Source organism: Buceros rhinoceros, unplaced genomic scaffold, assembly GCF_000710305.1.
Source record: "Buceros rhinoceros silvestris isolate BGI_N320 unplaced genomic scaffold, ASM71030v1 scaffold219, whole genome shotgun sequence".
NCBI lineage: Eukaryota > Metazoa > Chordata > Aves > Bucerotiformes > Bucerotidae > Buceros > Buceros rhinoceros.
Window position 1 is genome coordinate 9,967 of NW_010430669.1, and position 14,089 is coordinate 24,055.

At 49.2% G+C, this 14,089-nt stretch overlaps 1 protein-coding gene across 1 annotated transcript; it reads right to left on the minus strand.

Moving 5' to 3' along the window:
* Nucleotides 1–369: 369 nt before the first annotated feature.
* Nucleotides 370–12,189, minus strand: LOC104499569 (xin actin-binding repeat-containing protein 1-like). Its single transcript, XM_010143092.1, has 3 exons — nt 12,035–12,189; nt 10,432–10,485; nt 370–8,842 (listed from the first exon to the last, which is right to left on the minus strand). The coding sequence occupies exon 3, from the start codon at nt 8,840–8,842 to the stop codon at nt 1,157–1,159; it is 7,686 nt and encodes a 2,561-aa protein (XP_010141394.1). The 5' UTR covers nt 10,432–10,485; nt 12,035–12,189; the 3' UTR covers nt 370–1,156.
* Nucleotides 12,190–14,089: the final 1,900 nt, after the last annotated feature.

The window sequence follows — 14,089 nt, forward strand, 5'->3', positions numbered from 1 at the left end:
GCTGCTTGCCACGGGGCTGTTAATCCACCCGCATCGTGGAGAAGACATAGACTACATCCCTCCAGCGATTCAGAGTGCTCTCGATACGTGATTCAGCTGGGTCATCTAGAGAGGTTTTCTAGGCACTTTGAAAGGAAACAAGCACTCACTCAACAAAAGAAACTCAACCAGACCAAAGTATTTTCAGAGGTAATGTTTACCTTCAGAACGCAGCAATAGAAATTAAAAAAAAAAAGCCACGAAATATCTAAAATCTGGAGTTGAGAATGTACAAAACAAAGTCATAATAAAAAGAAAAACGCTTTACGAAGTCTCAAAGTCAATTTAAACAGTAAACGTGTATGAAAGCATGGAAAACCTAAACCCAGGGGTTCGTATACGTTGAATAATAAATTACAATTCTAAAAACAAAGAAAGGAAAGCAGTAACCATCCTGACTCAAGTAGATAAACCTCCACTGCATCTTTCTTTGGGGGAACAGCTCTGACAGCAGACGTAAGTCTTGGCTTGACAATTTTCAGTAAACATCAAGTACTTTCCAGGAACTGAAAAATAAACTGAAAAATACCTCCCCCAAGCCCATTAGCGGCAGCAATTTGAGATCTTTTTTAAATTTGTTAATGGCTAAGAGAAAAACCTATCCAACCCACCCATCAAAATGAGCATGTGTATATGTGTGTGTTCAGGATGCCCTTCTTGGAAAGCCTATATTTAAATCAGAAAAAGAATATCGCATAAAGGTTTGCCAATGACCAGATTGGTTGGTTCTTTAATTGATCCTCCCCACCCTTTCTTCCACATTAGTTCAGAGAAGCCCCACAGACCCCACACCCCTGTCCCCAAACACTCTAGGAGGAAGAAGCTACTCTAAGGTGCCCATGGATGGATTTTCCCCTTGTGCTTCTAACAGTGTCAGGGCTGTGGGTTGTGGTGCAGCACCAAGTCTCTTGGTTGGCCAGGTGAGGGCTGTTCTCCACCAGCATCAAGGCAGACTGCATTTGTCCTGTCTGTGTGCGAACACCGAGACGATGACCCTGAGAAGTTCTTAGGGTGTAGACGAATCCCTGTGTATAATGTGGTTAAACCAGAGGATTTTTTTTTTATTGTGGACTTTCTTTTTTGTCTTATACAGCTCTCTCTTGCTCTCCAGAATCTCTTATTTCTTTGACTTGGAGTTGCCAAAGGTGACAAAGACCACTCCTGGCTCCTGAAAACTGCCATTGGTGCAGAAGTCTTCACCTGGGCTCTTCAAGTACCTCCGAAACATGGGTGAGGCAGATACCTCATACTGGGGATGAGAGAGCACATCGCACGTGGAAGATGTTTGTGTCTCAGATTGCTTGGTGACCGTGGTGGACGAAGTGATGATTTTGTTTCCAAACTGGTCCATTTCCTCGTACTGCTCCATGACAGTCCGGGTGGCTCCATAGAGTTTGGACCCATCAGGCCCTGTCTGCAGCTCCAAGATGCTTTTCTGCCTCCGCGGATTTTGCGGGCTGGGGACATTCAGGGAGCAGTAGTCTGAAAAGCTTCCTTTCATTCCACAGTGGCAGCTGCCTTTGGAGGTGTCCAGAGGGCACCTCTCTTTCTCACTGATTGGGTGGTTGGCATTGCCAAGGGTGTGCTGTTTCGTTGAGTTCAGCCCAACTTTTGTCTGGAGAGGCTCTGGACTCTTCTCAAAGGATGTCATGTCATGACTGGTAGATCCTGCTGGTGGCTGGTTACAGGAGCTGAAGCCATCCTGAGCAAAAGCATCTCTCCTTCCTGGAGCGTCAGGACAGTCTGGTGAAGGGGCATCCCGGGGGGAATGTGCTGTCCTGGGTGATTCTGCTGGTTTCCTGGCAGCAGACTCAATGGAGATGTAGGAAGGTGAGGAGGGAGAGCTGACACGAGATTGAACAGGGTGAGGGACCTCTAGCTCTGTCTTGGTTACCTCGGTCTTTTCCGCCACCTTTGCACCTTCCACAGATGCTGCTTCCCCTGTCTCCAGTGTGATTCCCTCCTGCTTGGCTTTGCTTGAGACGATACTGATTTTACGGATATTGCTGCTGCTCACAGAGCTTTGGGCATTCCCGAGAGACTCCTTGAACAGCCCTGAGAGCCCAGCGATGTCTGACTCAGACTTGAGACTAGAGACAGAATAAAGAGCTTTCTTGATAGCCTCCTCTATGTCCAGGAGCCGGGCAAGTGTTTGCTCCTTCAGGTGGATAATCTCAGCACTTGCTCGTTCCAGGTCCCCAAAAACCATCTCCACTGAGGAAACACTGTCAGTCTCCTCCTTCGCCAGTGTCTCAGCCTTGTCCTGTTGCTTGGCCTGGTGGTCCTTCTGACGAACGACCCAATCAGGGACCTTCTCAAAGAAGCTCTTCAGAGCTTTCACATCCACTTTGCTTGTCTCCTCTTCAAACTCCCTCACCCGAGTCAAGATCTCTTGCAGCTCCTCCTGTCTCCTGAGGTTCTCAAATATCTCCATAGCCTCCTTGACATTGCCTTTCATGATCTCCTCTTTGTGTACTGACAGCCTCTTCCGACGTTCATCTTCTGTTTCTTTCTTGTTTTTTTCTCTCATAACAACTGCTGGCTTCTCCTGGGCAGGTGTCTCTCCCTCCCCGTGAGGACGTTTCAATTGTCCATTATTCCTCTGCTGTTGCTCCTTAAAGGAGTTCATTGTCTGCTGATGGAAGGACATTGAATGACACGTTTGCCTCCTCTCATTCACCTGCTGCACAACTGTCTGACTCTCCCACGATCCATAAGACTTAGACACACTTTCTCTTTCCGCTTTGGAGGAGGCATTTGGTGTGAAGTCCTCTCCTCTCTTTGGGGGAGCGGTGTGGCCCGCAGGGGAGGTGCTTGGCTCTGTCCGTCCAGGAGCATTAAGTGTCTGTGCCCTACCAGGACAGGTTGAATGTGATACTGAAGAGCACCCGTTCTCATCTCGGCACAGGTCCATAAGCCTCTGAACCATGTCACCGGGGCACCTCCTTGGAGCTGCTGCTTTCCCACTCATCAGTCCCTGCTTGACTTCAAAACTAGCCGCTCCATTTTTTATTGGCTTTGCAGTCTCAGCACTGTCTGATTTCACCTTTCCTTGTGCTCCCTTGCTGGCCTTGTACCTTTCCTCTGCCATTTGAAGAGGGGTTTTGAAAGTGTTTTTTGGCAGCTGTCTCTCGGGGCTCGTGCTCTGAACTGTGACAGGCTTGTTCACGGATGTCTCCAAAGTGCAGCATTTCGCCTGAATGTCCCCATGGCCTGATTGATCACGTACTTCCACGCAGCTTGATCCCAGCTCTGCGAGGGGAGGTTTTGGCTTGCTCAGGCCTTCAGGTTTTGGAGGCAGAGGTGGAGGGATGGGTTTGGTTGATCTGCTTGTGCTGATATTTGCAGAGGCAGAATGTGCCTCGTGTAAGAGGTGCTCAGGTTTTGGAGGGGGAACAGGTTTTTTCCTGGGTGGGGCAGTAATTTCTGGTTTTGGAGGAGTCTTGGGCTTCTCTGCAGGACTCTGATCACTGGCTTTGCAAGACAGAGAAGGGAGGGTAAGAAGAGGGGTTTGGAGTGGTGCAGAACATCCTGGGGCTTCATCTTTGCTGGTTGGTAGTGGAAGGGCACCTTCTCTTGTTGCTTTAGTTGAGGGTGGGCAATGTTCTGCTTTCATCACAGCAACTGAGGGAGGAGGAGGAAAGTCATTATCAGCCTGCGACCCTGAAGCCACTACAGCAGTCTGGTTACTAATGACTTGAGTCTCATTTTTCTTTTTACACACCGAATAGGACTGCCCTGCATTTCTGTATATCATTGCGGCTTTAAAATCCCCTCTGGAGACATTAACATTAGACTTTTCCAGTGACTGAAGTGTGGCTTTTAAATTACCTCGGACAACGTCCTCCTTTTCTACCAGGCGCTGTTCTGTGGCGGCACTTTGCAGTGCTCTGATAGCTGTCTGTACATCCCCTCTGACAATACCATCTCCTTCTTCTTGCACTGATTGCTGTTTGTAATCAGACTCAACAAAAGGGGTTATATACGTTTTCACGGGCGTGGCAGTATAAAGGCCATCCTTAATGCTAAGATCTCTACTAGGCACACCTTGGCTGTCCTGGCTCAATAGTTGTCCTCCCTGTACTTCCTCTGAAGCACTGACCTTTTTGTGAGACGCTATGCTCTTCTGAGACACGCTTGTGTGGGTCTTGGATGCCTCCTGGACTCTAGTGGTGGTGGTCCTGATGGCAGTGCTGGTGCTCTCCTGCGTGGTGCAAGCAGAGTCTTGTTGGTGTACACTTGATTGAAGGGTCGCTGGCCCCCGTGTGCTGGCTGTCTGCTGCCTGCAGGCCATGTGGACCTCCTCCTTGTTCCTCTGTAGCTTGCTCTGGACATGGTGTTCAACGTTTTTTGCTTCTGCTGTTGCTAGCCTCAGGCTTTGCATTGCAGCCTGAAGATCACTCCCAAGGGCCTTTTCTTCTGGTTGCATCTGGCTGGTTTCCACAGTCACCAAACTCTGCTGTTTCCCAGCCACTTCTGTGCTCCAAGACGTCACTTGGGCTGGAAATTTGCCTTGCGTCATAGCTTTGGATGCCTTCAAACTCGCAGCTGTAGCTGCTTCTTTCTCTGCCTTCTTGCTGACATCTGCAACCCTTTGGATTGACTTTGTAGTCACTTTAAGCCCTCCCGACAGAATTTCTTCCTTTTCAGTCACTGCAGGCAGGGGTTTCCCAAGACATTGTGCAGTGGTGCCTGTCACACCTGCTGCAGGCACAGCCTCTCTCTCCAGTGCACCCTCTTTGCCCATGCTTTCACATGCAAACACCTTTTTTATTCCCTCCATAGCCCCTGGCTCACCCTCTGCAATTACTTTTTCTATTTGTTCTTTATTTGGTAAGACACTTATCTTAGGCCCCTGCACAACCCATGGGGCACTTTCATCTGCCCCCTGCTCTGCTTGGGAAGAGATGAGGGACTGTATCTCTGACTCCTGCTGGAGATTCTTCAGGTAGTCTAGGTCTCCCTTCTCAATGCAGCTCGCAAAAAGCTGGACATTTCCCTTCTCGTTGTCCTCACGCTTAACAGTTGCTGTTGCTTTCTGCTCCTGAGAAGAAGCCAACAGGTTCCCTATTGTTGATTTCACATCCCCCTTGACAACTTTATGCTGGGCAGAATGGAACAGGAGGGAGTATAGAGTCATCTTCACTGATCCTGACTTTGTCTCTTGTAAGACCATCCCCTTTTTGATGGAAGCATCTTGGCTGAGGAGACCCTGTAAAGCCTTAGCTACATTTCCGCTCAAGTCCTCTTTGCCTTTAACAGCTTCACTCTGGTCCAGTAGCTGCAATGGGCTTACTTTGATCTTGCCCTCTCTGTCCTCCTCCACCAGCACACTCTGTGCTTCCACGTTGGTTCTGTGCAGGAGCTGCAGCATGATCCTTTGCAAATGGCCTCCCACAATCTCTTCTTTAAGAATCTCCGGAGCACCTGGGCTGCTGAGTTGGTACTTCACCATCTTCACACTCTCCAGATCATTGGCTTCTATGAGAATCCCATCATGCTGAATAGCCTGGCAAGTGCAGAGTGTCTCTAAAGTCTCCTTCATGGTCCTTTCTTTCAGTTCTGTTTCTATATTACCTTCAGAAGTGCTAAATTTATCCAAGGGGGTGCTCTCGAAGAGCCACGTTGTACTTTTCACATCGGCGTGAGGGATCGTTTCTTGTGCCCCAGAGCTGGCTGCCACCTCTGGGTCCTTAAGGGTGTCCATTGGTTGGGTTTCAAACAACCAGGTGCAGCGTTTGACATCCCCTTTCTGGCTGTCTTCTCTCTGCACTGTACTGATACGTGAACCTCTCTCTGCATCCCCATAGAGGGAGTCCACAGGATGGTTCTCAAAAAGCCAAGTGGATGTCCTCACATCACCCCGCTGAACATCACTGACACTGACCATTCTCACGTACTTCTTCTGGCCCACTTGCTGGGACTCAAAAAGCTGCTTGTTGGTCTGAACATCTCCTTTCTGCACATCATCTACTGTTCTGGGCACAGACATCTTTCCCCCTGAGAAGGAGTCAAGAGGCTCTGTTTCAAACCTCCACCGGGCAGCCTGGACATCTCCTTTCTTGATGTCCTCTTGAGTGACAGCCCTAATCACAAACACCTCTTCTTCCTTCTTGATCTCATCCAGGGGTTTAGTTTCAAACAACCACCGGGCACCTTTCATATCACCTTTCATGATTTCTTCTTTCTGCACTGAGGTGACCTCATGGTATCTGCCCTCTTTGTCCTGGATAGCATATAAGGGTTGGCTTTCAAAGAGCATTGTGCAGGACTTGACATTAGCTTTGCTCATGGTGTCTTTCTGGATCTTTCGGAGCTCCGTCTCATCCACTTTGTCATGGATTTGGTCTAGGGAATAGGTCTCAAACACAAACCTTTTGCCTCCAACATCTACCCCCTTGATATTCTTCTCTGGAGGGATTTCCTGAATGCCCTCAGAGCTGTCTTTCAGGGAGTCCATGGGGTAGTTCTCAAAGAGCCAAGTGAACTTGTGCACAGACCCGGCTTCAATTGTCCCATCATCCTTCTGGGATGTTGGTTTGGTGGCTGTATCTAAGGGCTTAGCTTCGAAGAACTCCTTCACTCTGGACACTTCCCCAGATTGTATCTCCACACGACTGGAGTACCTCACGGGTTTTTTTCGGTCAGCCTCACCGACAGCACTGCCGCCCAAGGGTTCCGTCTCAAACAGGTGCCGGACAGTTTTGACATCAACTCCCTCTAACTCCTCCTGACTGTACGCCTTACTGACTTGCAAATACTGCTCCTCCTGGCCTTTCAGGGAGTCCAGGGGCTGAGTCTCAAACATCCATGTGTATGACTTCACATCAGCTTGGGGCACAGTGCCATCCTCCTCCTGCTTCTTTTCAGCCTTCTCATACAGGGTGTGGATGGGCTGGGTCTCAAAAAGCCACCTGCAGGTCTTCACATCCCCCCGCTGGGAGATCTCCCTCTTCATCGAGGCATGCTCCTCCCCTTGCATGCCTTGGTGATGAATGACATCCATGGGCTGAGTTTCAAAGAGCCACTTGGCTGTTCTGACATCACCAGCCACCACTTCTTGTTTTGTGATCCCTCGTATTATATCCACTTTCTTGGTGCTTTCATCAAACTGGTCCAGGGGCCTGGTTTCAAACATCCATTTGTAGTTCTTGACATCACCACTGATTATTTGTTCTCTGCTTACGGAGGTGACTTCATGGAAATTGCCAAAGCTATCCTTGATGGCATACAGAGGTGTTGTCTCAAACAGGATTTGGTTGGCTTTGACGTTGCCAGCTGGAATCTTCTCCTCTTCTTTGGTGATGGGCTCAGCATCGACCTGCTTAATGCTGTCTAAGGGGAGAGTCTCAAACAGGGTCTTAAAAGACTTCACATCCCCTTTCACTACCTCTTCCATGCTAGTGGCTGGAATTTCTTCCTCAAATGCCTTGGAGATGCTGCCAAGGGGACAGGTCTCAAAGACGTGTTTTCTTTGCTTCACGTCTCCCTTCTCCTCTGCTGAAAGCTCTACTTTCTTTAAATGTCCCACCTCAAAATTGTCTTTCAGGGTTTCCATTGGCTGGGTTTCAAATAGCCAGAGCGTAGATTTCACATCACCTCCAATCACTTGTTCTTTGGCTACAATGCTTTCCGAAGCTTCTCCTTTCAGAGAATCGAGAGTCTGGGTCTCAAAGAGCATTCGCTGCTTACTGACATCCGCCCCTGTGACAAAATCTGTTGAAGCTTTGAAATCCTGTTCTTCAACTGTGATTTCTCTGATGGCATCCAGAGGCTGAGTTTCAAATATCCATCTTGCTCCACTGACATCTGGCCTTCCAATTTCTTCCAATGAAATCCCACGGATTATTTGCACTTTGGAAGTGTCCTTGTTGATGGTATCCAGGGGCTGAGTCTCAAACAGCCAGCGAGCCGTTCTGACTGCATTGCTCTGAATTTCTTCTCGGCAGACGGACTTGATTTCATGGATGTTCCCAGTTTTGTCCCTAATGGCACAGAGGGGCTCTGTTTGGAAAAGCCTGACGGTCTTCTTAACATCGCCTTTTAGCTCCTGTATTTCTGACTTAAGTTGTAGGATGCTCTTCTCCTCCACTGAGCAGCAACGTCCTATAGCATCCAAGGACTGTGCTTCAAAGAGCTGTCTAGCGCCTTTCACATCACCTCCCTGGACAGGCTCCTTGAGGACCGCCTCCTGAACTTCGGTTTCATCTGAATACAGTTTGTTTAATGAGTCTAGTGGCTGGGTTTCAAACAGCCACCTGGCAGTATGCACATCCCCCCTGGCAAGGTCCGTTTCTGACACCTTGGCCGATGTTGACAGACTGTCCCCATTGATTGACTGGCTTTCAAACATCAGTGAAGTACCTTTCACATCCCCACCGGGAATGATCTCTTCTTCTGCCAGCTTCTTTGTGGCTTGATGGTCCCCAATGGAGTCAAGTGCCCAGTTCTCAAATATCCAGCGCATGGACTGAACCTCTCCTGGAAGAACTTTGTCCAGGTTCACAGATGCCTGTGCATTGGGATCTTCAGTATTAAGCATTTCTGCCAGGTCCTCAGTCACAGCTTCTTCCAAGTTCTTCCTGAGCTCAGGATGCATGTGTCTGTAGAGCCTCTTTAGCTCATTCACTTGGCGCTGCTGGTAGAACTTGGAGAAGGCTTGCTTTGGAGGAGGCACAGGGAGTGCGTTGAGATCCTGGCTCCCTGGAGTGATGACCTGGACTGAGCCAAGGGCTGGAGGGGGAGGTAAGTCGTCTTCCATTTTCTTGATGGCAACTTTAGATGAGTTCTGAGCTCCTGACATCTTTAGGGAAACAGTTTTAAATGTCAGCATCATCTCTTACCCCCAGCCCCATGGCTGTTAATAGTGAGAACGGCAAAGGAAAAAGGCAGCCAACAAGGGCAATCCATGCACCTGCTAAGCTCCGTACCTTTGGTTCAGTAGCACACAGAACTCCAAAGCATCACACCACAGAACACACTCCAGGCTTGATGTTAACTCGGGTTCCACAGCAACTCTCGCTAAAGCAAGGTCTCTAATCCAGGCACGTGCGGTGGTTAGTCTACGGTCCCCAGGACCGAGTGCAGCTACAGCTCAACAGAGATGCCAGATTTGGGCTGTGTCAGCAAGACAGTGACCACAAGAATAACACTGAGTAGCAAGCTAAAAGATAGCTTCTTCTTCCTGCTCCCTAGTGTCGAGGGCAGTGTGAGGACCTGCAGAGAATCTGGGAACATAGGATATGGGTGCAGGAGAAAGACAACGAGCTTTTTGTGAAAAGGTCTCAAGAAGAAAAAGGGAAGAGGGAACCGAATGAAAGTGTCAGACTGAGCTGATGAGGACAGCCTGTTCCTGGGGAGCGAGTTAGCATGATCGGCTTTTGGGAGCTGCCCACCGCACAGGAGTGAGGGCTTGGGAAGGGACATGTGTCTGATCAATGATTTCTTCTGTTGGACTCGTTAGCGTACATACACCACATCATCATTTGCATAAGAACAGGTGTACTATTACAGAATTCGAGGCTTAAATAAAGCTCTTTTGACTTGCAGACTTTCACAGGCTTGAGGCTAATTACGGTTTACAAACTGCTGGATTAGCAGGACAAATCCTGTGCTCTGTTGGGAGGAGAAAGCAAGGCTAAGAGGCCAGAGGTTGGGGTGACAGTGGTGGCCAGGGGCCAGCAAAAGTTAGACCTGTTTAAGACTCAGTCAGCCTGATGTCAGCTCAACTTCACAGCAGCGCTGGTACAGAAGTGAACGGAGGGGCAGTCGTGACAGGGCAGACTTCAAGCCTCACTTTCTGCACTTTTTCACCTTAGCTGGGGAAGCCTGGAGGCCAAATGCTGAACCAAATACCTGCAGCCTGCGCTGGCTTAGCGTTTACCCAGAGGGAAGGCAGTGGAGGCTGTAATCTCTGTCTAAAAGGGGCTGTGATCCTGGTGGCCTTCCTTTCAGTAAAGAGATCTGCTGACCCTTGGCATGCCTGTGGAGTTACGTCTGTAGAGTTATGCCTGGAATATTATTAGTTGTTGCTCAAAGCAGTGGCGCACGGTGTTATTTCACTCTGTTACACGCGGGTTGTTCCGGCTAAAAATAAGTATTGAACATTAGTAAAAAACCTCACCCCAGAATACCAAACCCAGCATATTTAGCAGCAAGTGTAAAATGCAGATCTTCCACATGAGCCAAGGTACTTTGAATGCATTTATAAAACAAGGGAGTTTTTTGGGATCTCTGAAGAACTTCTGAACATGGGGAAGGGCGACCGAGCAGCTGACAGCCATGTGCAGTATGAGGGCCCTCCTCGCTGCCTTGTGGGGTATTTAAATCACACTCCACCACACTCCACAAACATTTGGTTGGAAAACGGTGCTTGTCTTCCGCGTTTCTTACCTTGCTTTCTTTCTGTCTGTGGGGAGAGTGAATGGAGTTGTCCTTCACAGTGCTCTGGAAGAGACAGGGGAGAAATGACGCCAACTGCATGGGAAGATGTGTTACCTGTTTTCACATCTATATGTGTGTATGCATGTATGTATATGTATTGACTACAAACACCTGAAAACCGTTACAAGTGAGGAGGTTATTTTGGTTCATGTGTGGTTCTGTGCAGCTGGGAAAAGCAATCTTAGTCTGGCTTGACGAGAAGTATTTGTTTCCAAAAGCCTCAGTCAACAAACAAAACCCCAAGTTTGTTCATTTGGAGATGGGGGAAAAGCAAAAGCAGCACAGATTTCTCCGCGGTTTGATTTAGCCTGAGGTTTTGTATACACTTCTGTATTTAAAACTAAAACTGACCACATTGCATTACGAATTGTGTAACTCATTGTTTTGAAATGGCTTTTTTTCCTCAGACTTCTAAGGTGCCTACAGAAAAGGTCCTGATGTGAAATCATACCCCATGTTACTCCTGGATCACCAATGGAGTTGGGGAAATGGGAAAAACGCAGCTTAGTGCCTCATAACCCTTACAATCTGAATTATCCTGTGACCCAGCGATCAGCCTGGAGCGGGTGATGAAACCGCTGGATCCCAGACCAGGGGCTACAACAGAGGAGCACAGGGAGTCTGTACTCTAAGGTCATGCCTGAGTGTGACATACATGGGTATATACCTGTGTGTGTGTGTGTGTGTGTGTGTGGTTTGAAACGGCCATAGCAAAAATGACCAGAGGGCTGGAGCCCCTCTGCTGGCAGGACAGGGGACAGAGCTGGAGCTGTTCAGCCTGGGGAAGAGAAAGCTCAGGAGAGACTTTGCAGCAGCCTCGCAGTTCTTGAAGGGGGCTGCAGGAAAGATGGGGAGGGACCTTTATCAGGGAGAGTAGTGATAGGACGAGGGGTAACAGTTTCAATCTGAAGGAGGATTGATTTAGAGTAGATATTAGGAAAAAATCCCTCACTGTGAGGGTGGTGAGACCCTGGCCCAGGCTTCCCCGAGAGGTGGGAGCAGCCCCATCGCTGGCCCCATGGCAGGTCAGGTTGGCCCTTGGGGCTCTGAGCCCCCTGCTCTGGGGGCAGATGTCCCTGCTCCCTGCAGGGGGCTGGGCTGGGTGAGCTCTGAAGGTCCAACCCAAACCCTTCTATGATTCTGTGATTCTCTGGATACATGTGTGTTGTTATGTGCTGAATATTTCCACCATGGATGTGAGTGTATAAATATAAACATCCAAATAAAGTCAATTCTTACTTATGAATAAACTGTTCGTATGGGCTAGTGGATGTAGACGCGTGTGTGTTCAGTGTGTGAGTGCACGTGTGGGTATAATGCGTGTGTGAGTGCGTGCGCGTGTGTGTGCTCACAGCTTATACGTCACCTACAGACATATCAGCACCTCTGATCACATTTGCAAACGACAAGGGAAAGCTGGTCTGTGTTTCTCCAGGTTTACAAAAGCAGACACGTTCTCTCTCACCCTCTTACAACCACTTGCTGTGGCATGACATTGTTGGGATGCCGCTGGTGATTTGCGAGGGGGAGGACGGTGGCACGCGATGCTTACCGGCTGTGCAGGGCTGCCGGCGTGAGCAGCAGCAGCAGCTGTCTGGGAGAGATAGAGAGCCGACAGCTCCTTCACAGAGGGTGCAGAGGACGTCCCTCGTCCTTGGTGAAGTATGTGGCTAGTGTTGTCTGATATGTCTAAAAAAGACCGTGTCCTCTCATCTGAAACAGGGACAGACGTTTGTGGTGAGCTATGTGACAAAGACAGGAGGGCTCGCCAGCCTGGAGCAAAAGCTTCACTTACCAAGGGCTCTGCCAGGCGCCTCTGCCATCTGCACACCAATTCCCCCAGCAGCGCCCACCCTACTCGCCCAAAACTTAACATCATGCCCTTTTGGTTCAGGACACAACGTGGACATTTCCACACGGGCTGAAGCAGACTTTGAGCCCGGATGAGAGTAACGCATCAGGCAGTGACTTGGTGCCATTATCCTGCCGGTGGGGCACAGAGCCCGCATCCATTCCTGCATCCCTGGGCAAGGGCATCACAAAACACAGGTGAGTCAAGGGACTTGGAGTTGCTATGCATGGTCAGCTTGAACCAATTCCCACTTGGTTTGCTACACCACTCACCTGTCGGCGTGCCTCACAAAGCTGTTACACCCGTTTATCTTTACCTCTCCCCTGCGTACCGTTTCAGGGAGGGGGGAGATGAAGAGGCTACCAGACTTGCCTGAGGATGTGGCAGGGGGTCTTTGGCTGAGCCAGAGGACTGAACCCCGCCCTTAGTTTAGGGATCTGATATTTTGAGCTGCACCAGCTCCCATGGGGCCCCCACTGGGGCCCAGCATGGCATTGTTGAGATATTCAGGATACTCAACATTCCTCCTACCTTTGTTCAGATGCCTGCCATGGAGATGACTACAGCTAGGATGTCTCTATCTTGTTCATGGAGAAATGGCTACCCTGGGAGGAGGTGACCTAGCCAGACCTCCTGAGGGGTACGCAGAGGGACTGGATGGTTGGAGTGGTCACGCACTTTCTGATGATGCTCCGGCTGTGCTCCCTCATTGCTACCTGTTGTTCTCCGTCCCCCGTGGTCCTCATCTCCCCATTCCCCCAAAACAGCGTGGGCTTCCCCTCCCTCTGAGGACAAAAGCTGTGTCCATCCCCAGAAAGAGGTTCATGTTGAAATTAATGGCCCTAATACAGATGGTTCAGTTTTTAAAGAAAGAAGCAATTCCAAAGTCTGTCTAAGAAATTTCTCTGCTAGGTGTGGAGCAGGACGTCCATCTCCACCTCCCATCACAGATATATGTAAAGCTTTACACTTCTATGACGCACCACACCGTAGTCCTCCGGGTTAGTCAGGGCTGTAATTCCTCTGTTACCGCTGTAAAAACACGAGAAGGTTCTCCTTTTATCTGCAGACGTGCACTGCTGCGTTTGGGTTTAGTGCGGTATGTGCAGTGCTTTCTGTTTGAACAATGGCCTCTCTCTCCACAAATCCAGCGATTGCCCAGCCAGGAAAGGGCTGATGGGCTCGTGAATATGTGCGCAGTGGAAGTGCTGCAGCCACCCCAGCATTCTTTGCCCTCCAATCTCAACCCCCAAACCACGAGCTTTTGTCAACAACAAACTTAATTAGTCTTTTCTTTTGTGTTCTGTATTTTGAGTTAAATTTTTCTGAACTAAAAAGCATTACTATAAAGTACTGAAGGAGATTTGCTTTGTAAAGTGACAACAGCTGATGTTATACCCTAACAGGATTCCATGAGCTGCTGCTTCAAACAAAATACTAGTTCCTATGGGGACAAATGTGCTCCAAAAACCATGAAGATAAGAGCAGAGAGACGCCAGTGAGCATGTGGACACTGGCCAGCATGCTGCTGGCCACCCCCAGGGTTTGCTCCGTCCTTCATTCCAGCCTCTCCTGCAGATGCGCAGGCGTTTCAACACAAAACAGAGGCCGGATACCTGAGGAAGCAGCGGGATGCGATACAGATTTAGCTGCCCAGTTCTGCCAGAGGTAACTAAGACACCAGAGGAAAACACAGAAGGTGTTTCCTTAAGGCTTTTTTTCCTAAGTTACCATTAAATATGGGAGCTCTTTCCC